Below are 26920 nucleotides of genomic sequence, written 5' to 3' on the forward strand. Positions count from 1 at the left end.
TCCTTATCTTCTCCCTTGTTCTTTTCAAGCTTGTAAACTCTTCAGAGCAGGTTTCCTTTTTTATACAAAGCTTGACACAACAGAGGGCATCTTTCCACCACAAAAGTAATATAGAGCAATTGGTACAGAGAATATTATTCTTTTATAAAAGGAAATTGAATCTTAAATTGTCCTTTTATATAGCTGGCTTCATTCGTCACTGATTTTTCAGTTCTGCCTCAGAGGAATCACCTGACTGACATTGAAAGATCTGATGGCTAGTTGGGGATAGCTGGGATTTTGGACAGCTAGAAAAGCTTAAGAGGCTATTTATGAATCAAGCATAACAGGCCAATAATTATATTTTAAAGATGACCCTGAAACTATCAACTGCTAATACCACCATGAGATTTCTGAGTTAGCAACAATCTGAGATATATTGAACGTCCTCCTGAGAAAACCCAATAGTTTCAGTTGGCTGCAGATGTAGAACACCACTTCCGTCATATTCACAAGGTTTTCTTCACAGCCAGAGCGCTGGAAAAGTAGCAGAGCAAACAGCTGTCTGAGGCACGATTTTGTAACTATTTATGAGAGGATCAGGTACTGGACTCCAACCTTCAACTTTTGATTTCCCGTCTGAGAAGCTTACAGCCTGCCTGCACATGCCCTCTTCATACAAACCATGCTCAGAAGGCTGGATTCCCAGCTGCTGGATTAGCTGCTCAGCTTCTGAGTGCAGCAGCTCAGAAGACAGAGGAAGGGCCAGAAAGCTGCGACTTGCAAAGGGACTCCACAAAAAAAGCAGATTAAATAGGTCATCAGTTCTTAAACGGGTTGAAGAAGGTCATTCCCTTAGAAGGCTTCTGCTGCTTAGCTCAAAGAAAGAGAAAGGTGGTTTCCTGATCTCCAAGATTGTTCATCCCTTTCCTTTATTTGCAATTAAAAGATTAATTAAAAGAGTCATTCATAGCAGTGGATGTGGAACAGACGGTATCATCATTTCTTGTGCTGCTTTATAGAGTACAAAGGGAAAACAAGATACGTGCAGCAGTTACGATTTATTCCATACTTGAGTCTCATACACTCATTTACTACCGGATGAGACCATCTTGGGAGGGCAGGGGAATTCTGCCTGAGAACTCAGAAGCTCCAGTAGGGAATGTCTTGTAAAACTGAAAGCAAATAAAGCACCTTTCTATCCCTTATAGTTGTAAGTAAGGTTGCTTACATACTGACAGTTTAAAATGTAAGCTAAATAAAATCATGCAGCAAGAAGTGTTTTGCCTGGTAACTACTTTCACTATTACATTATTTACTTATCTTGAGTATATGTTTAACTGTTAGTGGGGAAAAAAAAAGGAAAAAGAAAAAAGCTCCAATAGGCAAAACATAAAATTGAACAGTAATACAGAAACTGGGTCCACAAATAAGACACTGACAAGTTTTTATTTTAATTTTTATTACAAAATTAATAAAAAATAATCTGCTAACATTTAAAGTTTAATTTAAAAACCTTCACAGCTCATCAGACTACCAAAAAGGAAACGAATGTAAAGAAAGTATGCAATGCATTTTGTTCTCAGGAACTTGCCATCAGGAGAATCAGCTTGGCCGGCAGCTCTGCCTCTGCTGCTGCAAATGAGTAAGTGGCAGAGGCTTCATTAAGTCTCCTTTTTTTATTTTTCAAAGCAAATCTAAGGGCAGCAAAGGACACATAAAGTGTACCATTCTTTAAAAAAAAAAAAAAAGAGAATTTTTATGCTAGCTGAAAAATACAGCTCACTGGCATGGCTTTTTAGTGTTTCAAGAACATAAGGAAAGAGAATTTTTAAAATACTTATAATCTGTTAAAATTTCAGTTAAATCTAAGCTTCATATGCAGAACTTGTAAGATGTTGAGACTGATCATTTACAATGTACTCAAAGAATTAACAACATACATAGAAAGATGGAATTGCTGACTGTTTTAAAAGTGTAATTTTACATAGAATATGGTCAGTCAACAATTAATTTGCCAATTAACACAAGCACTGCTCCTTTTATTTCCTTTGAGGTAGACAGACATACACAAACATGTAGGAGGATACACTGCCTTCATAATTATTTTAGTTCAAAATCCACTGTTTTGCAAAAAAATCTTCTTTAAGGAAACATATGTAATTCAGAACTGTTTACTTCCGTTGCCACTCTTTAAAAATAATACATTATCATTCTTCAAAAAAATAATACATCACAAGTGCAACACTGTAATGCTTATGACACTCAGATTTGATAGCTGCAGTGAGAATACTTTAAAATATCTTTCTTTTCTTGAAGTTTGAAAAAAACAGGGATGGACTTGCACTCTAACATCAGTATTTAAATATCTCAAGATCATCAAAATAAAGGACCAGCTTGTATAAATGGAGATACCATTAAACAGATATCCTGTCACTTCAAGAATTTTAACTGAAGTGCAACTGGTTTTATTTCTGTTACCTTCTGAGTGCACCAGTAAATTCAAGAGCCTGCTGGGAAGGTGCGGAATTTCAGAATTAAGCTACAAGACCCAACTCAGTTTTCATTCTGCAGAAGAGTAAAATAATCAGTGTGCTGGAACTTCAAAACCTCGTTTCCCCAGCTGGTCCAGCCAGGCTGTAGGTTGCGAGCAAACAACTCCAAGCATTCCACATCTGGCTTGATGAACTCTGCCAGAACTGCTGTGCAAGAGAAAAAAAGAAGATAACAACAGTGACAAAGGTACAAATAACAATAGTAAACAAATAAAACCTCCCCTGTGCTGCTAGTGGATGAAAAACTGAATGCTTTATTAAAAAAGGGAGAGACAGCAAGTTAATTTTGGGGGTTTCATCAAACAGCTGGACTATTTATAGTGAGAAAGTCATCTTAAATAAGTGCCCTTGAGATTCCGAACAATACTGTCAAGGCCTTCAATAGCCTTGATTTATTGATTTTCATTTAGAGGAAGGGAATGAGGATTTATTTCAGCCTCTACATAGATGAGTTCTGAACTTTTCACTAATATCAACCAAACACCTCCTGAAGACTCACTTAGCTCCTATAACACAGGGGCAACATTTCTAAAAATAAATAAAAACATAAAACCTTTCCTTAATTAAAATCACACCCTTTTCCTCCACATCTTAAAGGGGATAAAAGCATTTTTTAATGACAACTGTTAAAAGATAAAATAAGAAACACCAGTTAAATAAGCATACCAGTAAAAGGGCTATAAAAATGCAGGGACTTCTTTTCTCCCAATACCAACTGAAGAAATATTTATATAACTGTGTTCTTTCATTCAGTAACATAGATCTCAAATTTCTTCTACAATTGGGCATTTTTACTGCTTAAATCCAAATAAATAGATGCCTGTCATTAACATCAATTGTGTCACCAATTATGACTGGTATTCTTGGAGCAATAGAAAAAGATCTTGCATTTCACCTGAAAAGTATTATTGCAAACAGTTTATTGTTAAACATGTTACTTGTCATACAGAGCCATTTAGTTTGTGGCTGGGTCAAACAAATTCTTAACTAGGTTTAGGAAATAGCTACAAAGATATTATGTATAAAAATATGCATGAGAAAGGCGAAGGTTTAAGGAGTACCCAAAACAAAGGAGGCAGAAAGACTGAAAAACGTATCTATACTAAAAATTACGTGTTAAGTTTTTGGTTTTGTTACTGAGGACAAAAGAAGAAAAACTATGAAACCATTTCCTTTTTCAAAGGATATCTTGGTCATTTTTGATCAGATCTCCCAGAGGTTTCTGAATTTCTGTAGCTTAAAAATACAGCTCATAAGTCCAACATTATGTTGCTTGACTCAGTCTCTTCAGATATGATCATTGCAGAAAGCAAAATTACATCCAATCAGCATACATCAAAGCATGAGAGGGAATGATTTTTTTTTGGTGCAATCCAAGTTCTGACTTTTGCATCAAGTTTGCCAGTCACAGACTCCCTGTGTGAGACCCCAGCTGATCTTGTCATGGATTGCTCCTGTTACAGAAAGATGACCATCCACTTCACTTTCTAGTGAGTGCAAATGCGTTTCCTACCTACATGATCACCTCTTCCAAAGCTCCAATCCGTTCAAAACTTTTTTGTAAATATTTTGTAATGGGTGTTTCCAGACTTTCTTGTATTTTGGTATGGTATATAAATCTATTCTCCTTCCCCCAATCTGTAGCAAATGTCAAATGAATGTCTCCGATGGGTTATCATCAAGGCAGCTTTTAATCTAAAAAATACTGCTACCAGCAGGAATCTTATTCTAAAAACCTGCTTCTTTTACAGGCAAGCTAAAACGTTTAAACAAATCTAACATTTGCAGAGAAGAATCTGGGAAGTTTAGAGGAAAATGTACATTCTGACAGAAAACTTGCTGCTCTGAACATTGCTGCTTGGTGTCACAGGAATTCATCTTATTAGACACCACTTATGAGTAGCTGCTTTTATACCATTTTGCAAAACCACCATATTAAAAAAAAAGTGGCAAAATTTATTTTTCTTTTTCCATGCTCTACTTAGTCAAGAATTTCTTGTGCACAATTTGCTGCCAACATGCTCAGAGGGGTGGAACACCTCTCCTATGAGGAAAGGCTGAGAGAGTTGGGGTTGTTCAGCCTGGAAAAGAAAAGGCTTCAGGGAGACCTTATTGCGGCCTTTCAATACTTAAAGGGGGCTTATAAGAAAGATGGAGACGGACTTTTTAGTAGAGCCTGTTGTGATAGGACAAGGGGTAATAGTTTTAAACTACGAGGGTAGAGTCAGACTAGACATAAGGAAGAAATTTTTTACGATGAAGGTGGTGAAACACTGGCACAGGTTGCCCAGAGAGGTGGTAGATGCCCCATCCCTGGAAACATTCAAGGTCAGGTTGGACAGGGCTCTGAGCAACCTGATCTAGTTGAAGATGTCCCTGCCCATGAGGGCGGGGGTTGGACTAGATGACCTTTAAAGGTCCCTTCCAACCCAAACCATTCTATGATTCTATGACTTTAACAAAGGTCTTCCAAAAATCTATTCTCTTGATCATCTAAGAAAGCCCATGTTGCAGGAGGCTGCACTTTTTCCACGGAAGAGAAGGGAGAGACTGTGGAAAACAAAGCTCCAAAGCTTTAAATAAGCTCTCTGGGAGCAGATCCTGACATCTGCAGGATATCTTTTTGATTAATGGGCATAAGGTCATGCAGAGCCTACTGCAGGGTCAGGCCTTATATGACTTTTTCCCCCTCCATATAAAAACAAAATAGAACCATTTTATGCTTTATACAGGCTTCTAAGTAGAGGAAGCAATTATTTAGGTGACAAAATTTCATTAAGAGCACATTAGTAATGCTGACATTTGTTCTTAAAATGTGTAGATTAAAAATATCATCACAGCACTAAGTCCAGTAATCAAAAGCAGTTTCACTAAGCACCAAAAACTTCCATGCCTAAGAGAACAAATTTTAAAAGCACACTTAGGACATTCAACCAACCTCAAAGATTGGTTTGCCAGAAAGCAAAAAAGAGGTAGCCAAAAATCAGGTCAGTTCAGCAGAAGCAGGAAGCTTGTGCCAATCTTTCAATTGATTTGGTTATAGAATTTAAAAAGGAAGTCCCAGGAAGCTCCCCCTCTCCTGCTGCCAGAGAGAGGGTCTTTTTTAAAGTCAGAAGTTTTTTTAAAAAACAGAGACAGATTATGTATAATTCAAGATCACATTATAGTATGATCTTTCATTGCTAGGTCATAGGTATTTACATAATCACATCAGGCAGCAACTTGCACTGCAATGGAAATTACCACATCAAGAGGGCAATAATGTGGCTGTATTTTGTTGGCATAAAATCTCATTACACTGGTTTCCTTAAAATAGGAAAAGTCAGTGTTCAAGTTACAAATTATAGCTTCGTTAGGCTTTTATATCACTAGAAGGCTATCTTAACACACATGGATCTGACTTGCAGCCCTTTAGCAAACTCTGGAGTTTTTGCCTCTGAAAACAGGTTAGAGGATCTACATCAGTAGAAAGATTAAATATTAAGTTTTTCTACCACAGGAATAGACTTAAAAAAAAAAAAAAACAAACCCACACAATTACTTCTATCCACTTACAGATACCACTGACAATGAACAGCTTAAATAGACGATAAATAGATTATTCTTCATCACTTGCAAGTGTCATAAATACCATGACAGCAACTCAGGCACCTATATTTGGGCATCTAATGCCCTAGGACACAAGCTAACACAAAGCCGGCTGGTAGATGCAACACTGGTCTTCCAGAAAACCCACTTCCTTCTGAAGCGCAATCCGGTGGTCAGGCAGGATGCTTGCCATACCTGCCTACCCTTAATCCCAAACATGTATTGAAGATGCATGCTGCTAAAAATATTTAAATAAACAAAAGGAGGAATCATTTTTGAAACAAGCAACAGTTTCCCCTTATGTTTTGAACTTCCTAAATAGCAAGTTCTGCGTGGCAAATTGGACACAAAGTGAAAATGACTGTCAGCTTTTCACTGTCTGATTTGTGAGCCATGCAAAGCACAAAGCACATGATTGAACTCATTTCGAGTTTGCAATGTGGATGTCAGTTTGTCTAATCCCTGAACAGAGTAGGACCAGAAAAAGATCTGAAACTCAGCACAAAGATGGCTTTGCATCTCTGCATCTTTCCCGAGCTTCAAGTTAAACCTAGATGTTGATGCACCTATCAATTAGTCTAACGGTAAGGGCTCGCAAGGTGCATAAGGAAACAAAAGGCATTTACTTCTTTTTACTTCCAAGAACGCTTTTATAACATGGCCTAGCAAGTCAGGGTTGCTACAGGAGGAGGGAATTCCCAAGATTTCCCATCGCGCTCTTCTGCTAGAGATACGCAAAGCGGCTACAACATAGCCAAGAATTAATTCCAATGTTTTTAGGCACACTCCTATATGACAATATTCTTTTCTAACAATAAATGTACATACTTAAAAACTGGAGGAGAAATGGCTAAAACAAGAAGAATCTATAAAACAGAAAAAGGAAAAAAGGTGTTTGAAGTTCTACATTACTTCACATCGTCTGTGTTAACAGAATACCTTCTATGTCTTCTAAGAGCAACATTGAGTTGAATTAGGAAGAAAACCTGCTGTTATTTGAATCAAAACCAGGAATAATAAAATTTCATTTTAAGGCATTTGCATAAAGAAGCTTAAGTACGTTTACAATGACATATTAAAGCTCTAAGCATTGAATACAGCACATGCATCACCAAAAACCCCTACAGTCGCAATTTCATGGTTAAATGCACCGTAGAAACCCGAACATCTTTTTTTGATGGCTTACTTTAATTTACCTCTTTCTCTTCCCCCAGAGAGATAAACTGTTATAATCAGTCATTAAGTGGCTACATATGTACCAACATACAGCCTTTATAGTAGTAATAGGAAATAAAATGCCAGACAGCATCAGTAAATACTAATATTTTTGGCTTTGTTACTACTTAAACAAAGCATAAAGAATGTGTGTGACTCATCAAGTGTCCTTCTCCCCCACTGCCAAATCTCTGCTTCTGTTCAAATTTCTTCTGAACCAGTCCAGGATGTAGCTCAGCTGCTCTCTACTGGCCACTTGATAATATCATCCGGTCATGAGAGCGCTACCCTTTTACAATACTGAAGTCAAAGCATCAGCAATTAGCTTTTGTCTTATGGTCTACCATTTCATTTCATAACCATGATCTGAATGCAGCTGCCAAAACTGTAGGATACACGTGGATTTTTCTAAAAACCTTGTAAATCACTGACATTGCTCAACAGCAAATTCATTTTTCAAGTACAAACATAAATGCTGCACAATGGTATCAAATCCCAGCATTCAAGTAAAGGCTCAAGAAATATATAAATTAGTAGGGATAATTTCTTTCAAAACCCATTCAGGATCATCATTTATAAAGGATTCCCCAATATGGTTTCTAGATTCTGCCCTAGAAAAGAATTGTTCTGAGGACCATTCTGGCATTAGAATTTTCTATAATACCCACAAACTGCTGTTTTGCGCCCTTGGATACCTCACAAGTTTCCTGTCTGTGTCTGAGTGTGCTGCTAAGTATTGGTTTTCTGAAGAGGCCCTAGGTGGCTGCCTCACAAATCATTACCCTACTATTCATTAGCTTAAATCAAAACGCACACTTCCTGCTGTAGCCCTAATTCCTAAAGATGTGGCTTCAGAACTGCAAAAAGATCCTCTTAGAATTGTCCTTTTTTTTAATTATTATTTTTAGCTAACCAAAGTTTGTGTCTTCCACTAGTTTTTGAACACGTATATATATGTATGTTAATTTAATACATACAAGCCCAAAAAACAAATTTTAGAGCCTCCCTGAATATATAACAACTGTCCAGACCAGCTTCCTAACTGAAGTTGTTCTGTTCCTTGGGAACAGAAAAAGGAAAGCATGTCAGTGAAGCAAACTGTGATGCCTCTCCTCTCTAACAGCATTATGCATTTCTTCTACCTGCCTTTTCTGACGTGATTACATAGCACCACACGCACCTGGAATATTTGCAGATTCATCATGAGTTTTCCCCTTGGGGGAGGATGAAACCATTTTTGTGAGAGGTATTAAATATGTTTCTTACCATAGCATTGTAAGGCACTCAGGTGCTATAATGATGAAACAAGTACAACTTTCTGTTGATTAAACTAGTCAAAGTAAGAGTGCTCCAGAACAATGTGCAAAAGGTAACATATCGCACAGAAATCTTCAAATCCTTTGGACTAAACTCTGAAAAGTTAAATTCATACCCACGCTAACTGGCTGGCTGGAGTTACTGCATCAATTTCAGTAAACTAAATACAGCTCATCAGAAATAAGCAGGGCATGTCTTATTTGTTGCCTTCTGTTAACAGTTTTAAAATAATTAAGTTTTTGGATTTAAAGGCACAACTGTACTGCAGGTATATTAGCAACTCATGCAGAAATAAAAACATTTCTTTCAGGATGACATAATAAAGAAAGAGGTTTCTAACTAAGTAGAGATAGCCTATTTTATATATTCCCAAAGTTCCCCCCCCCGCCAGATACTTTAGGTCATTTGGCATAACTTCATACATACAGCATCTGTAAACTGTTCCTGCAGCATTTAAAAAACAAATTTAAAAAAATGCAACTTTTTTTTCACATGTCTACCCAAAATATTCACACAATAATGCCTGAAGTTCTACTTTTCTTATTCATTTTTAGAGACCAAGACTTAGGTGCCTGACAACATTTTTAGAAATGTTGAGGAACCACAAATCCTGTTGAGCAAAATTGCTTGGCATATGGGAAATTAAGGCACTTCATATACAAAGGTATCTCATTCTAGGTACATCATTTCAGACATACAAGTCCAATGCCCTGCAGAAACATTACGCAACGAAACAAGACGTACCAGTAAGAGGGGGTTTATGTGAATGCAGACTGCAGGGTATGCTGACAATTAACTTATGTTCTGGAATTGGAAGTACATCTTCAGATTTCCTGTCGTATAAATCAGAACAAGAAAAGAAGTATGAGAATGAATACCACCAAATGTGATGCTGCATCTCTCACAGAGCTACTTCAGATGGGAGCTAACACACAGAATGTTCGTTCACAGTCAAACTTCAGACAAGTCTAAGGGAAGTTAAACGTCGCTCAGCCATAATATCTAAAAAGACACTTTATGAAATCACTGAGGCTTTAGACAAAACATGGTTAACAGCAGCAATACAAAGCCATTGAGAACAAACAACGTAGTCCTGTGTGTTTTCATGTATAGAAAAACACCAGCATCCCCAAAATGGTGTCTTGGACTCATGGTCCAAGAGAACCTGTCGGCAAAGGAAGCCCTGTCCACAAGGCTTTTATCTGAGCCAGTTCCCCAACACACACAGATATAAGGAACAAAGGTTTCCATCCTTTAATCTCACTGAACCACTCCTTTATCCCAAAGCTAATAAAGCTATTTTTAGGCCCACAATCAGCCGAAAGATGATGCCAAGAGAAGATTTTGGGACATTATATTGTATTATGAACAAGTTGATATATACAGAGAGAATCCTAGCAGCCTCAAAAACGACATTTACCATCAATATCCTGGCATACCTTAAGGCTTCCTTTACGTCTCCTTGAACTCTCCCCAATACAAGAACTTCGTAGGGCTTTTTGTGCAAAGAATCCAAAGGCAATACAAATTCTCCACCTCTAGTAATCTGACACAAAGGAGTTAAAAATATACAGTGGAAGATTTTCATATCCAATTTCTTCAAGACTTTTTTTTTGATAAAAAGAAAGATAGTGATGTTACCACACCTTTCAAATACAAAAGCACATGGTAGTAAACAGACAAACTATAAGAATATGAAGTGTCATAGTGCAAGCCCTGTCAGTCTCTAAGAAAGCAACAAAACAAATTGAGAACTTACTTTTACCCAGTGCCACTCAGCAAGTGTTTTCACAGACCAATGAGGATAAAGTTCATCCTTAACAAAACGTAAGTGCTTCTGTCTATTAGTCACCCATGTGACTACAAGACAATTTGGAGCAGCTAGTGCTGGTACAGGAATCTGCTTGATTTGCCATGAAGACAAGTGGCTGTATCTATATGCCAATACAGTGAGAAAGCAAGTTAGCATATACCAAATACAAAAATTGCAAAGCAACACAAACAGATAAAGAAATTACACAGCCAAGACCTTTCAAGAATTATCTCCTGACAACACAAGTCATAAAAATGGATCAAGACTGACACCCAGTGGCCAAATCTGATGGATTCTCATATAAAATCATTAGTGCATGTACTTAAGTTTTACTGAGCAGAACCTTTAACTGCATATTTCTACTACTCCCCCAAATAAAGTATTATGAGTTGTGATTCTGAAGTCTAAAAGCCCGTGTTTAATTTAAAAACTATCACATGTAATTCAATACTCTCATCTTTACGCCAGAACAAAGCTATTTAGTGAAAAGTACTCTTTAGTCAATGTAACATTATTCACTTTTCATAATAAGCAATCTCTCTTCTGAATGAAAATGACAAGTGAGTCATTTACAAGTGCAAGGGCAACACTAATTTGACTGGCGAGTTAAAAGGTCATAAAAGAGTAATCACTTCTCCAATTATTTGCAGAAGTTATTCATTATTTTTAAATGGTAAAAGCTCTCTAGGTTATTCAGAACAGTTCTGCACATTTTTGAGCTAACTGTATGCTACATCAGTGAACACAGTATGCTTTCCAGATTCTGTCCTGTTCTACCATTTTTCTCGTGATGCTATTCTACACTACCAGTGAGTTGCAATTTGTGGAATCTACATGTTACAGCACCAAAAACATTGGCACACTGCCTACTGGAATTGACAGCCATCATCTGGGTACCTGGGATCCCTATACAATGCAATAGTGAGAACAACAGTGGGAAACAGGTAACAAGGATAAAAACCAAAAGACCTCTTGGACTACATTGCCCAGAGAAAACAAGATTCACAACCCAGATGTGAAATGCTTAACAAAGATTAGCCATCAACAAGGTAACTAACAGCAGTGATAGCTCTTCCACCTTTTGCCTTTATTTTGTAAGGGAGAGAGGGTCTTGCTGGCTAATTCATGCTTGTGAATTTTCTTCTGAGTAACATACATAGTTAGGGAAGACACTTGAATGTATTTAACTCTGGATTTCTACAGGTTTCTGTAGGGCTTTCAAAGTAAAACCTACTAATCAGTCTCTGCCTCTTCAAATTATGTCTTCATAACAAGCTTCAAAAGCTACAGTAGACATTATTCTAGAAAGTTGGAAGGCTGCATTTCCTGTCTGCCCTTCTTTCACATGGATATAATTCTATGGTAATCAAGAGAGCTCCGCTGGCATAAGCCTGATGTTAATCAGTGGGGAAGGAAGCGCATAAAATTTTAAGTTAATGACTTCATAAACTACAGTACTTAGAAAGTTCCTATTGCACTTGAGGATTTTACTGCTGCATTATCACTTTCTCTCTTCTACCCATCAGACTGAAGCTCAAACTACAGCTCAAATTAAAAAAAAAATTAAAAAACTAAACCTTCTAGATTGGACCTCAGTCCTGGAAATACTTACACATTTATCTAGCTTTATCCCCACTAAAGTAACCCTATTAATTTCAAATTAATATCTGCATGATCGGGGCCTTACAAAACAGTTGACTCCAGGCTTTCCTTGTAAGTCTCAAGGACTTACGAGTTAGGTAATTTAAGATCTACTCTTGCAAATATTTTGTATGCAAAGTATCCAAGCCATTTCAGTGAAATCCCTGAGACATCTCATAGACTTGAAGGTAGGCATGTGCCAAAATATTTGCTAGTTTAAGCTACAGTCTCATAGTTATATTGGTCTTGGATTGCATCAGCATATTAAAATGTTAATTACCCTTTGTAAGCTCAGACGACAAAGTGTGTTTGATTTCACTATAAAATTTACCTGTTACTCCTTTTAACAGACTTGTTCTCCCATGGTGGATCAATCACAATTACATCATACTTCTTCTTGTCTGGGAAGTGAAATGACAAAAAAAAAAGCCAGTAAATTAGTTTTAAAATAAATCTACTAGTTAAAACTGATAAAGGCTCAGCTACCCACATACAAACATTTAAAGAACCAACTATGCTGCAAAACCGCAACTTTCTTCTGTTCTTTCCAAATAAGAAGTTAAAAGGCTTCTAGCACGCTTGTTTTAATTCAGATAATCATATACTTCAGCAATTTTTAGGCTGATTACCTAAGGAAAGGATGTTTATGTGATCTGTGTCAGATCCCTCCAAGAAATTTTGAACATCTTGGGAACTTTCAGAAAAAACTGATAGCAGAGTGCAAGTCTCAAAGACGAACATTTCTCCGAGTTTCCTAACAGAAGCTATGTAATAAGGCACCCAGCTGAGTGAAAGGCTGCAGCCCTGAACACAAGATTCCTGTGCTGTTTGGTGTTTCAGCAGGCCAATTGGAACACACAGAGCTCCAAACCAGCCCTGGAAAACTGTGTTTTGCACTACTGGAGGTGAAGAGAGACAGAGGACTAGACCCAGTGTATGAAATGGAAATTAATGGACAAGAGGAAGAGAACTGAAAGAGTTTTCATGGGAGAAGCTGGGCTTACTTTAGTTGGAGGATAGAAGATACTGGATACATCCATGAAAAAACAGGACTCTCCAATTTTATTTTTTCCACAGAACATATTTGTTCCTTCATTGAATCTGATGCTAATTATTTAAATAGCTAATAAGAACAACAGCTTAATATTTAATGTCCATTAAATGTGCTTTCTACATCTTATTCCTTTATTAACATTGGAGGTGTTATCCTGACAGTGGGCTGACCAGCAAGAAAGACTTCTCTTTTGGCAGGTGAAAGGGAAAATAATAATTAAAACGGACTTCCTCAAAAAAAAAAAAAAATCTAAAGTCATGGCATTATATTAACATTCACTGTTGGTTACTTCAAAAGCATTTTCTCAAATTTCTTGGACTGCTCTCTGACCTCCAGGAGAATCCAAACTTGCTATATGCACAGCTGTGCTTAGTGATAGCACAGTAATAGTGATCTTCCTTCTTTCACACAGTTGAAAACAGCTAACTGGCTAGATTCTGGGCTTCAGATAGAAAATTATTATTTGGATAATAAGATTCCACCTCCTGCATGTCTTCTTAATAAAAAAAAAAATAATAAAAAAAAATCAGTGAACATCTAAGTTGCGTATTAGAAGGGAAGAAACATAAGTAACTAGCAAATCTAAAATTACTGATTAGAGAGTAGTAATCCCCATCTCTTGCTCACAAGCAACATTTTTCCTGTAAGACTGTCTGATGAAGCTTAGCTGCTGCTGCTAATAATAATAATGATGATGATGATGAAGAAGGTCAAATTGAAAGCTCATGGAATGGCGAAGTACAGTGAAGACTGCCGCATGTTGTCAGCTTAAAGCTTTCTGCATGGCCTGTTAAGGCTGGGGATACTGGCCTAGATAGCTTTTGATTTACTTTTACAGAGGAGTTACTAATTCTAAAATCCTACCACTTCCCTGTCACTGATTTTGGCTTAAGTCAATACTCTCAGATGTGAACTGTAGCGGCTGAGAAGTCAACTCATGTTTGCTACTCATGGTCTTGCTAAAGTGGAGTTCACCTCCAGCTGGATGCAGCAGCCTCTCAAACTGTTATCTTCTCTGGGGGACACTGGGGTTGGTTTCACAATCAGCTTATGCCAATCTAAATAGACCCTGCTGCTGAACAGGATGAATCTGTAAGGGAACCCTTGCTCTAAGGTGCATGATCTCGTCTAGTTAAAAACCAAGACAGCAGGAACACCACCTCAGCTGCAGCATGGACTTATGTATGTTAAAGCCTCATCCTGTGGGATAGGGACCCAGCAGCATAGCTAGTTCCAATTTAATGTATTTACATGACTTCAATACTGTCAATGGCTCAGAACACGCTCACAAACTGTCATATTTTGGGCTTCATGTAAAATGCTATGGCTGAGATTTTTAAAGGAGACTCCTGGAGACAGATAATCCCTCCATGACATGAGCTCCTACCCACTCAAGACTTCTTTGAAAACTCTCACCTATTTGCACAAAGTTAGAAATAACACTTCGAAAGCTTGCAGCAGCATTTCCTTTCAGTGTGATGCTGTATATTAAAATCTGTTCATTGAGTCCTTAGTCATCTTGACATTAACTGCCCTTTTCAGGCAGGAGAGAAGTGGTAAATTCTAATGCCTAAAGATACTTACAGTTCAGCAGGGCCTGTAAACATGAAATATCAGATAAAAGGAAACTGCTTTTTGGTGGCACCAAGTACTTCTGCCCCATTAACACAACTATCTTTGCACAGTTTGAGCTGTTTTCTGTAACGCACGAAAGCAGGTCCTGCTCTGGAATGGAGGTTTCATCATCTAGCACGTGTACAGCTTGATGGTCACTTTCATTCACAGCTGGAAACTGCTTTGCCATTTCACATAATTCAGCCAACCCACAGCCAATGTGTCCAGGTACAACATTCTTCCTGCAACCGAGTTCTGCAGTAGTGCGGTGAAGAAAACCACTTTTGAGACCTTCTTGGACTAAATGCAAAGTGCCTTCCCAAATGAGCTTCCTGACCTGTATTGTCATAAAGAAACAAGGGAAAAAGGAATGATCTTTCAAGTATCTACTTGATCAGGGAATGCGACAGAAATCAAAACGTTTTCAATCTGCAGATTGGGAAAAGGATGCTTGCCAAACACTGAGATCATTGACTCAAAAGCTACAAGGGCATGATAATGAGGCCATGCTAACTTTTGTTGTTGTTTTTTTGGTAAAGTGACAATAATTAGAAGCCTGGAGAAAGAGTGAGAGACTACCGAATAAAACATTTCACAGACAATAGAGGTGGAATATTATTGTTCCAAACAAACACAAATTTCAAAGCAATAATTTGAAGTGTAAGTTAAAATTCTAATCTAATTTCAAGTTACTGTGCCAATAAACATATTTGTAATTGAGATGTATACTGGGATCTAAAAATCGGTATTTTTCCACATTTTAATTCACTTTGAAAAACAATAGTTTATGCATTTTAAAAGTAATATGGAAGTACAATAAGTAAATCAAATTAAATTATTAGAACTTGGTTTTGCATCTTTTCTAAGTGACACACCTCTCAAATAATCTGCCAGTGATTCCAGGAAGACAAGATTCTTGGATCCATACACACCCTCATTCACTTCAGCACCTTCCCCTTGCAAAATTTAGAGACCTAGTTTATTCCCAAATCATTGAGCCTTTATGAGTTTTAATTATCAATGAGGCATTTTTGTTCATTTAGAATAGCAATATTGCCAGTTACAGTGGCTTTATCAAAAGTTTCAAATACTTATTATGATTTCTAAAGCTCCTGATGATGGAATCCTCAACTTTACAAGTTGTTTTTACAAAATACTCTTTATTACAATTTCCAAACTGGGAGGGGCGGGGGCGGATTTTTTTAAAAATAATTTTTTTAATAGCACCACCATCTAGATATCTGAGGGGACAGAGTCATGATTTTTTAGTAGATTTGTGATAGTAAAAGTTCATACTGCTTTAACAAAATTAATAAATATATTTTTAGAAATGCTACAAGTTGTACAGCTGAATTGATGCAGATGGCTGTTCTTCTTACATCCATGTGTTAATTCGCAGGTGGACAAAGCCTCTTGACTATCAAGCAATTTAAACAGTAGTTTTAACAAATGGCTGCTAAAGGAATCTAGCATATTTTGTACAGTTCCCTATGTTGACTCTGACCGAAATTCATAAATTGATTCAACGCCTACTTTCACTGGCAGACATAAATTTGGAGGTTTTTTTGGAAAACAATTCTAAAGATATGAATAAGTGCCAAAGTAATCTGAATTTACTTGCAGATCTACAACCTTTAACACTACAAATACAGTAAAAAACAATACATTCTGATCTGTGAATGGTATCAGAGCCTAACTGTGATCACAGATTTTTCCAAAACTGTGTCTTTTTTGCATATTCACCAAAAATCACTTGAAGTTACACAGGCCTCCAAGACACCAAACTTCTCTTCGTTTCTTCCCTTATTCCTATTGTTGAATGATTTGATTTTAGCTGAAAGGTTTTCATACATATAAACCTCTGATGTTGAACTTCAAAGTTCTCTCCTTTAAGGCGATTCTGCACACGCATAGCTTATTCACAACAATAATTACAGGACGTCTAAACTGTATCATAGCAAACTGTATATGTTTACTACAAAATTGTTGCCATGTAAAAGAAAAATTTATTAATTTAAATATAGTCCAAGAGGAACAGAATTAAACCCTGTACTCGGCACTAGTGAGGCCGCACCTCGAATACTGTGTTCAGTTTTGGGCCCCTCACTACAAGAAGGACATGGAGGTGCTGGAGCGTGTCCAGAGGAGGGCAACGAAGCTGGTGAAGGGCCTGGAGCACAAGTCTTATGAGGAGCGGCTGAGGGAACTGGGGTTGTTTAGTCTGGAGAAGAGGAGGTTGAGGGGAGACCTCATCGTGCTCTACAACTACCTGAAAGGAGGTTGTAGCGAGGTGGGTGTTGGTCTCTTCTCCCAAGTAACTAGCGATAGGACGAGAGGAAATGGCCTCAAGTTGTGCCAAGGGAGGTTTAGACTGGACATTAGGAGAAATTTCTTTACTGAAAGAGTGGTCAGTCCTTGGAACAGGCTGCCCAGGGAAGTGGTTGAGTCACCGATCCTGGAAGTATTTAAAAGACGTGTAGATGAGGCGCTTAGGGACGTGGTTTAGTGGGCATGGTGGTGTTGGGTTGATGGTTGGACTCGATGATCTTAGAGGTCTTTTCCAACCTTAATGATTCTATGATTCTAAACAAAAAGCCCAATATGACTAACACCTTTGTCAGAGGAAAGAAAGCAAGTGTGGGTCCACAGGTTCAGATCCACATCACTATTTAGGAAAGCAGTAAGAATAAATCAAATATTATCCATAGATTACATTTCTAGGATTTACTAACGTGCTTCAGTGTAATTCAGTCGTAACTTCACCAATACATCACTGACGTGAAGCCTAAATAGAGACCTGAATTCTAATTCATTCATGATGCTTTAGTATGACAATGTAAAATGTTACAGGGAATAATTCTTTCTCATTAGCAGAAGCGAGACATCTTCGAGCACATTTGGTCAGAGAAGCTTTGAGTAACTTCAGCACAGTGATATACTAAAGATGAGTTGATCTTCAGAACACGTTACGCTGTTTATTTCAAATCAGTCACTTCCTGTTCAACTAACATTCAACTCATCATTATATAATGCTCAGTTATCCATAACAGTAGAAGACACTTTGTGAATGCAGCTTCCAGCTCTTCGAAACATCTCAGCTGCAGTTTCATGTCTAGTTTGTTTCACATATACCTACACAGAAGATATTCTCTGTATGCACTTATTCATTTAAGGACTGGAGAGATGATGACCTTCCCATTAGCGGAACAAGCTATAAGAACAGAACTACTTTGCAACCATGTCTTGCACTCCATCCATGCCCAAAGTCAGCTATCATGTACTTGTGTCCTGGTTTCGGCTGGGATAGAGTTAAATTTCTTCCTAGTGCTGTGTTTTGGACTTACTACCAGGAGAATGTTGATAACACTGATGTTTTCAGTTGTTGCTAAGTGCCCTCCTAGTCCAAGGACAGCTCCCATGCCTACTGACTGAGCTAGGTACACAAGGTGGGAGGGAACATAATCAGGACACCCAGCCCAGCTGGCCAAAGGGGTATTCCATACCATGTGACGTCATGCTCAGTATATGAAGGGTAGGCATGATCCAGGAAGTACCGATCGCTACTTGGTTATCGGTCAGCGCGGGTGGTGAGCAATTGCATTGTGCATCACTCATTTTGTATACTCTATCATTATCATTATTATTTTCCCTTTTTCTGTTCTATTAAACTGTCTTTACCTCAACCCACGAGTTTTTCTCACTCTTACCCTTCCGATTCTCTCCCTGTCCCACTGAGGGGGTGGAGGGAGTGAGCGAGCGGCTGCGTGGTATTTGGCTGCCTGCCAGGTTAAACCACGACAGTCCTTTTTGGCGCCCAACGTGGGGCTCAAAGGGTTGAGATAACGATAGATCTGACCGCACAGGTTAAAACAAATTTGTTATAAGCATTCATTATATCAGTTTAGTACTCACTGTTCACAATGTTGGTTTATTTGCTCTCAGAGTTGTTGGATCTGTTCTTGGAGTTTTGGTATGTAGCACCTTACTGGCTGTCTATACTGCTGATCATCAGTTTTTATGTGGGGTTGCTCATCTCTGGGAAATGGATTAAGGTCATTGCTTTGCTATACTGTGTGATACTGGTTTATGTTATCATAAAATTATTGGTCACGAGCCTGTACTCAGCACTGCCATCATTCCTGTTCTTTGGGAGCTATCTTTTGGAAACTATTAATAATTACACTTTTTACCTCTTCACCTCGGAGGATGAATTTAGGGGGGAGACAGGATGGGACACCTTCTCCCACTTGTTCACCTTCCCTTCCACATCTCCAGAAATTCCTTTTTCTTCTATCCTCTTCATGAAGACGTCCACAATATTCCCTGAGAATTTTGAATATCCTTGGGATGTTCAAACAAGCATGATCATATTGCTATGTCTCCTGAATGTGGTTCAGGTCTTGTTTAGAGTTAAACAACTATTCAGGAATACTGTCCAGAGATCAACCCCAGCAACAGACACGGTGACTACTCAAACCCCCACGACAGGCACTGTAGCTACTTCAACCCGCACGACAACCACTGTGGCTACTCAAACCCCTGCGACAGGCACTGTGGCTACTTCAACCCCCATGACAACCACTATGGCTACTCAAACCCCGGCAACAGTCACTGCAGTTACTCCAACCCCCGCAACAGGCACTGCAGCTACCCAAACCCTCGCGACGGGTACTACAGCTGAACCAGAGGGCCAACTGTCGCTGGTATCCGTTGCCCCTGTACAGAAGAAGAAATCTTGTAAGCGGAAGTCAGGTCGTTTAGAAAGGGATGATGGAAAAGCAGGGCCATCGCGAGGAGGGGAGGAGGAAGAGGAAGAACTCATAAACGAGACGGAAACCACCTGATCCCTATCCCTGAATGAGCTGCGAGATATGCGGAAAGATTTCAGCCATCGTCCAGGCGAGCACATTGTTACTTGGCTGCTCCGATGCTGGGATAATGGGGCCAGGAGCCTGGAATTAGAGGGGAAAGAAGCCAAACAGCCAGGATCCCTTGCTAGGGAAGGGGGCATTGACAAAGCAATTGGAAAAGGGACACAGGCCCTCAGCCTCTGGAGGCGACTGCTGTCAGGCGTGAAGGAAAGGTATCCCTTCAAGGAAGATGTTATATATCGCCTAGGCAAATGGACCACTATGGAGAGAGGTATCCAGTACCTGAGAGAACTAGGCGTGCTGGAGGTGGTTTATAGTGACCTGGACAACAACCAAACGCCCAAAGATCCAGATGATGTCCAGTACACGCAACCCATGTAGCAGAAGTTGGTATGGAGTGCACCAGCGTCATATGCCAATTCGTTGGCAGTACTGTCCTGGAGAGAGGAAGAAGCACCAACGGTGGATGACGTGGTTAGCAGACTCCGGGATTTCGAAGAAACTGTCTCCTCCTCCCTTGTCTCGGCTGTGGAGAAACTGTCCTGGGAGGTCCAGCAACTCAAAGAGGGTATGTCCTATTCTCCACCTGTACGGACCAGTATCTCAGCCATTAGGAGTCAACGTTTTTCTGCTCAAGACAGAGGATATAGAAAGTATACACCACGGGGCACCCTGTGATTCTACCTGCGTGACCACGGAGAGGACATGAGGCAGTGGGATGGAAAACCTACCTTCATCCTAGAGGCACGTGTACGTGAGTTGCAAGGAAAAACAATCACACAAGGGAGTTCTCCAAAGAAAAATGCTGCTCCAGTTTTCAGGAAAAACCTGTCTCACGACGGTCCAGTTTCCAGTGAACAGTTCCCCAGACAGAGTAGAAGGGCTGATCTTACTTTGGATTGTAATTGTGATGAAGAAATTCTTGACTCGCGTTTGCAAGAGGTGAGAGATGGATACTATGACCAGAACTAGAGGGGCCCTGCCTCTGGCCAGGTGGAGGAAAGGGACAACCGGGTTTACTGGTCTGTGTGGATTTGATGGCCTGGCACATCAGACCCACAGGAGTATAAGGCTCTCGTAGACACCGGTGCACAGTGTACCCTGATGCCATCAAACTATAAAGGGGCAGAATCCATTTGTATTTCTGGAGTGACAGGGGGATCCCAAGAGTTAACTGTATTGGAGGCCGAAGTGAGCCTAACCGGGAACGAGTGGAAGAAGCACCCTATTGTGACTGGCCCAGAGGCTCCGTGCATCCTTGGCATAGACTATCTCAAGAGAGGGTATTTCAAAGACCCAAAAGGGTATCGGTGGGCTTTTGGTATAGCTGCCCTGGAGATGGAGGAAATTAAACAGCTGTCCACCTTGCCCGGTCTCTCGGAGGACCCTTCTGTTGTGGGGTTGCTGAGGGTTGAAGAACAGCAGGTACCAATCGCTACCACAACAGTGCATCGGCGACAATACCGCACCAACTGAGACTCCCTGATCCCCATCCATGAGCTGATTCGTCGACTGGAGAGCCAAGGAGTGATCAGCAAGACTCGCTCACCCTTTAACAGTCCCATATGGCCAGTGCGAAAGTCTAATGGAGAGTGGAGACTAACAGTAGACTACTGTGGCCTGAACGAAGTCACGCCACCACTGAGTGCTGCCGTGCCGGACATGCTAGAACTCCTATACGAACTGGAGTCAAAGGCAGCCAAGTGGTACGCCACCATTGATATCGCTAATGCCTTCTTCTCAATCCCTTTGGCAGCAGAGTGCAGGCCACAGTTTGCTTTCACTTGGAGGGGCATCCAGTACACCTGGAACCGACTGCCCCAGGGGTGGAAACACAGCCCTACCATTTGCCATGGACTGATCCACACTGCACTGGAACAGGGTGAGGCTCCAGAACACCTGCAATACATTGATGACATCATCGTATGGGGCAACACAGCAGAAGTTGTTTTTGAGAAAGGGGAGAGAATAGTCCAAATCCTTCTGAAAGCCGGTTTTGCCATAAAACAAAGTAAGGTCAAGGGACCTGCACAGGAGATCCAGTTTCTAGGAATAAAATGGCAAGATGGACTCCGTCAGATCCCAATGGATGTGATCAACAAAATAACAGCCATGTCCCCACCAACTAACAAAAAGGAAACACAAGCTTTCTTAGGCGTGGTGGGTTTTTGGAGAATGCATATTCCAAATTACAGTCAGATCGTAAGCCCTCTCTATCATGTGACCAGGAAGAAGAACGACTTCAAACGGGGCCCTGAGCAGCGACAAGCCTTTAAACAAATTAAACAGGAGATAGTTCATGCAGTAGCCCTTGGGCCAGTCCGGGCAGGACAAGATGTGAAGAATGTGCTCTACACCGCAGCCGGGGAGAATGGTCCTACCTGGAGCCTCTGGCAGAAAGCACCAGGGGAGACTCGAGGTCGACCCTTAGGGTTCTGGAGTCGGGGATACAGAGGATCCGAGGCCCGCTACACTCCAACTGAGAAGGAGATATTGGCAGCATATGAAGGGGTTCGAGCTGCTTCAGAAGTGGTTGGTACTGAAGCACAGCTCCTCCTGGCACCCTGACTGCCGGTGCTGGGCTGGATGTTCAAAGGAAGCATCCCCTCTACACATCATGCAACCGATGCTACGTGGAGTAAGTGGGTCGCGCTGATCACACAACGGGCCCGAATAGGAAACCCCAGTCGCCCAGGAATCTTGGAGGTGATCACGAACTGGCCAGAAAGCAAAGATTTTGGAATATCCCCAGAGAAGGAGGTAACGCATGGTGAAGAGGCCCCACTGTATAATAAACTACCAGAAAACGAGAAGCAATATGCCCTGTTCACTCATGGGTCCTGTCGCCTTGTGGGAAAGCATCGGAAGTGGAAAGCTGCTGTATGGAGTCCTATACGCCAAGTTGCAGAAACTGCTGAAGGAGAAGGTGAATCGAGCCAGTTTGCAGAGGTGAAAGCCATCCAGCTGGCCTTGGACATTGCTGAATGAGAAAGATGGCCAGTACTTCATCTCTATACTGACTCATGGATGGTGGCAAATGCCCTGTGGGGGTGGTTGCAGCAGTGGAAGCAGAACAACTGGCAGCGCAGAGGTAAACCCATCTGGGCCGCCGCGTTGTGGCAAGATATTGCTGCCCAGGTAGAGAACCTGGCTGTAAAAGTACATCACGTAGATGCTCATGTACCCAAGAGTCAGGCCACTGAAGAACACCAAAACAACCAGCAGGTGGATCAGGCTGCTAAGATTGAAGTGGTTCAGGTGGATCTGGACTGGCAACATAAGGATGAATTATTTATAGCTCGGTGGGCCCATGACCCCTCAGGCCATCAAGGGAGAGATGCAACATATAGATGGGCTCGTGATCGAGGGGTGGACTTAACCATGGACGCTATTGCACAGGTTATCCATGAATGTGAAACGTGCGCTGCAATCAAACAAGCCAAGCGAGTAAGGCCTCTTTGGTATGGGGGACGATGGTTGAAATACAAATATGGGGAGGCCTGGCAGATTGATTATATCACGCTCCCACAAACCCACCACGGCAAGCGCTATGTGCTCACCATGGTGGAAGCAACCACCGGATGGCTGGAAACATACCCTGTGCCCCATGCCACCGCCTGGAACACCATCCTGGGCCTTGAAAAGCAAGTCCTATGGCGACCTGGCACCCCAGAAAGAATTGAGTCAGACAACAGGACTCATTTCCGAAACACCCTCATAGACACCTGGGCCAAAGAGCACGGCATTGAGTGGGTCTCAATGCATCCCCTACCATGCACCAGCCTCTGGGAAAATCGAACGATACAACGGGCTGCTAAAGACTACGCTGAGAGCAATGGGTGGTGGGACATTCAAGCATTGAGGGACACATTTAGCAAAAGCCACCTGGTTAGTCAAAACCAGGGGATCTGCCAATTGAGCTGGCCCTGCCAAATCAAAACCCTTAAGTACTGTAGATGGAGAAAAAGTCCCTGTCGTGCACATAAGAAATATGCTGAGGAAGACGGTCTGGGTTACTCCTGTTTCTGGCAAGGGAAAACCCATCCATGGGACTGCTTTTGCTCAAGGACCTGGGTGCACTTGGTTGGTAATGCAAAAGGATGGGGAAGTCCGGTGTATACCTCAAGGGGATTTGATTTTGGGTGAAAATAGCCAATGAACTGAATTTTATGATGTCAACTGTTGTATGATATTGTATATCATTATTTCTATGGTTGCTATCAATGGTATAGCAGTGAAAATCACCCAGATTAATGAAGAATGAACTAACTCCGATGAAACCGAGCAAAGTGCAACGATGCTAGAACTGGACGAGCGCAGCAATACTGAAATGAGAACTGGCTTCAGGATGCAACAGCCCAACACCACACACCATCTCTCCGGCCCTGAAAGACTGTTATGACAGATGGAGCCCAAAGACATGGACTAAATAAACTCAATGGACATTTTAGAGGGATGGTCCATAGACTAAGGGAATGATATCTGTGTGTGTATATATATATGTGTATATACAAAAAGAAAGATAGCGGTAGTGAATTGAAATGTATCAAAAAAAATGTGAGACCTAAGCACGACGTAAATGGTATGAATAAGGGGTGGATACTGTCCTGGTTTCAGCTGGGATAGGGTTAAATTTCTTCCTAGTGCTGTGTTTTGGATTTAGTATGAGGAGAATGTTGATAGCAACAACTGAAAACATCAGTGTGTTAAGTGCCCTCCTAGTCCAAGGACAGCTCCCGTGCCTACTGACTGAGCTAGGTACACAAGATGGGAGGGAACATAATCAGGACAGGCAGCCCAGCTGGCTAATGGGGTATTCCATACCATGTGACATCATGCTCAGTATATGAATGGTAGCCGTGATCCAGGAAGTACCGATCGCTACTTGGTTATCGGTCAGCGCGGGTGGTGAGCAACTGCATTGTGCATCACTCATTTTGTATATTTTATCATTATGATTATTATTTTCCCTTTTTCTGTTCTATTAAACTGTCTTTATCTCAACCCACGAGTTTTTCTCACTCTAACCCTTACGATTCTCTCCCTGTCCTGCTGGGGGTGGGGGGAGTGAGTGAGCGGCTGCGTGGTATTTGGCTGCCTGCCAGGTTAAACCACAACAACTTGCAAAATATACTTTTGTTCAGATTTACCTTTGAATGGTATTCTAAAGCATCCAGTTCACCTTGGTTGAATACACATTTCCTTTTACGTTTCTGCAGAATGAGCAAACCGTGGGGAAAAAAAAAAAAATCCATATTAGTCCATGATGAAAGGAAAAAAAAAAAAAATCAAACATACCTGAATTACAAATTAACTCTTTTAAAAGCAGAAGAAACTTCCATCTCTTACTTTTTCTATCACAAGTATAAGTCCAATAAGGAAAAAGATGATCTTAAAATACCTAGGCTGCTGTAGGCATTCTCAGAGTACATAGGCTTAAAGCTGTGTTATGTTACTCACAGCACCAGGATCTGAAGGTATCTAGTGCATGCCACGGTTCATGCTCATGCCTCCTTTGGGCCCACAGAAGGTATTTGTTCAGCTGCCAAGTGCAGCTTACCAATAACAAGAAAAAAATTAACTAGGTCTTCACAATTATATTTGTTGGTTTAGACCTGCAACTCTTTTTTTTTTGGTCCATAAGGAACAGTACTGAACAATCTACATATTGAAAGTAAATTCATACTGTCCTTCCCTCCTTGTTAATCTGCACAACCTTGACAGCTACCATAGTTTCAGCTCAAGTGCCTGACCACAACCAACATCAGAAGATTTTGTGAGCAACCCACTGCTTTTGAGTCACAGGATGCACATTACTGACATAAAGGATACAAGAATATCCTCATAAGTGCTTAAATTTTCCGTGCATCTTGAAATCTATTGTGGAAAAGTTCCTGCTCTCCTACATACCCTCAGGAAACTGAAATGTGCAAGACAATGTTAGTGCTATATTATTTACCAGGGGATTACTGTTGTTTACTGTATTACGGAGAACATACCTTCCTAGCACCGGCAACAGAGTCTCCGACACCACTCTTGGTTCCTTCTCGGTGTTCCTCTCTGGTGCTGTTAGCCTTTATTTCTGTGAGACTCTCCTCGGGGCATCCCTGCCACAGCTGCTCCTCAGGAGCTGCAGCTATATGGGGCTTAGAAACGTCAAAGAACTCCTCCCGAAACAAGTATCTCGTTTTTGCCCTTTTACCTTCTGTTTCTATCGCAGGACCAGGAATAGGACCATCTCTTGATGAGGAGGTGGCAGGAAGGGTGGAAGTAGCATGACAATCTCCAGTAGAAGTGATAAAAGTATTGAGAGTGACACTACCAGGGTATGCAAAGGAGTCACAGATCTCATAGCCACACTGGTTGATGAAAGACAGATGATCCACGAGCCACCCAGCTGTCAGCCGATGTACCACAGACATCATAGCTCCCCTTTTCAGGAAGAAAAATCAACTCCCTGAAGCTGCAGCCGGTAATCATATGCACCTCCTGGAGCAAACTCCTCCTGTGGGTATTTTTTTAAGAGTTCACTTTTCAGAATTATCACTGTTTAATAAAGTAGCACCTATCTTCTGACATGCGCATGCAGGACACACTGTAGAAACTTCTGACTTGATCTGGCTTCCCCGTTGTGACTTCTGTTTCATCCCCATTTCACTTCTTTATCATAAGCAAGTTTTAAGTAACTTTCTATAATTTTATACAGTATAGATTTAAGATTGGTATAGATTTACTCTAAGATGACTCTTTCAAGAAGTTAGAAAATAGCATTATGGCACAGCAATTATGTAAGCCAGGACTGTATAGGACAGCATTCAGGAGCAGCAAGAGAAGCACAGAGGCAGCCCCAGCACCGGCGCAGCGGAGGCCAGGCCCCGGGGCCCGCAGGCCACCCCCCGCCATGGCGCACCGCCGCTCGGCGGGAAGAGCAGCCGGACGGCGCAGCACCCTCCTCACCGCCGCGGCGGGCAGAAGCCCCGCGGAGCCGGAGGGGCGGAGCTGCTGCAGCCTGTGCGCGGGGCTCGGCACAGCGGTTCTAAGCCGTTACGGCGTTGGGCAGGGAGAGGGCTGCCCTCCGCCTCGGTCCCTCGCTGCAGAGGGCAGAGAAAAGCCCCGGGACTCGCCATAGCACGGCAGCGCCTGACACACTTACCGCCGCTGCTCCGCCTCCCGTGAGGACCACCATCTTGTTGTACGGCCACGACCTTTTCTCCTAAGGACTTCCGGGAGATCAGACGGTTTAGTGGGGGAGCGGCCGGGCAAGCGGAAGTGA

The 26920-nt window shown here is 41.1% G+C and overlaps 1 protein-coding gene across 5 annotated transcripts; it reads right to left on the reverse strand.

The window, feature by feature from the left end:
* Nucleotides 1–2199: 2199 nt before the first annotated feature.
* Nucleotides 2200–26898, reverse strand: METTL4 (methyltransferase 4, N6-adenosine). Of its 5 annotated transcripts, none has more exons than XM_075142030.1 (9): nt 26801–26898; nt 25647–26152; nt 24798–24860; nt 14747–15113; nt 12440–12509; nt 10414–10588; nt 10094–10200; nt 9399–9487; nt 2200–2678 (listed from the first exon to the last, which is right to left on the reverse strand). In XM_075142030.1, exons 2-9 carry the CDS (start codon nt 26070–26072, stop codon nt 2536–2538), a joined length of 1440 nt encoding a protein of 479 aa, XP_074998131.1. In that variant the 5' UTR covers nt 26073–26152; nt 26801–26898; the 3' UTR covers nt 2200–2535. The 5 variants fall into 5 exon arrangements, with proteins under 5 accessions (XP_074998131.1, XP_074998129.1, XP_074998130.1 ...); XM_075142028.1 differs by having other exon boundaries at nt 2200–2681; XM_075142029.1 differs by having other exon boundaries at nt 2200–2681; nt 26772–26875.
* Nucleotides 26899–26920: the final 22 nt, after the last annotated feature.

Source organism: Calonectris borealis, chromosome 2 (genome assembly GCF_964195595.1).
Source record: "Calonectris borealis chromosome 2, bCalBor7.hap1.2, whole genome shotgun sequence".
In the NCBI taxonomy this organism is placed as follows: Eukaryota; Metazoa; Chordata; class Aves; order Procellariiformes; family Procellariidae; genus Calonectris; species Calonectris borealis.

Bases quoted from the DNA above. Each gene is read 5' to 3' on its own strand.
- METTL4 (XM_075142028.1), bottom strand. From the start codon at position 26,072: ATGATGTCTGTGGTACATCGGCTGACAGCTGGGTGGCTCGTGGATCAT. The intron at 15,114-24,797 runs GTAAATCTGAAC...ATGACAATACAG, and splicing joins CTTTAGAATACCATTCAAAG to GTCAGGAAGCTCATTTGGGA. The intron at 2,682-9,398 runs GTACGTCTTGTT...TCTCTTGCACAG, and splicing joins ACATAAACCCCCTCTTACTG to CAGTTCTGGCAGAGTTCATC.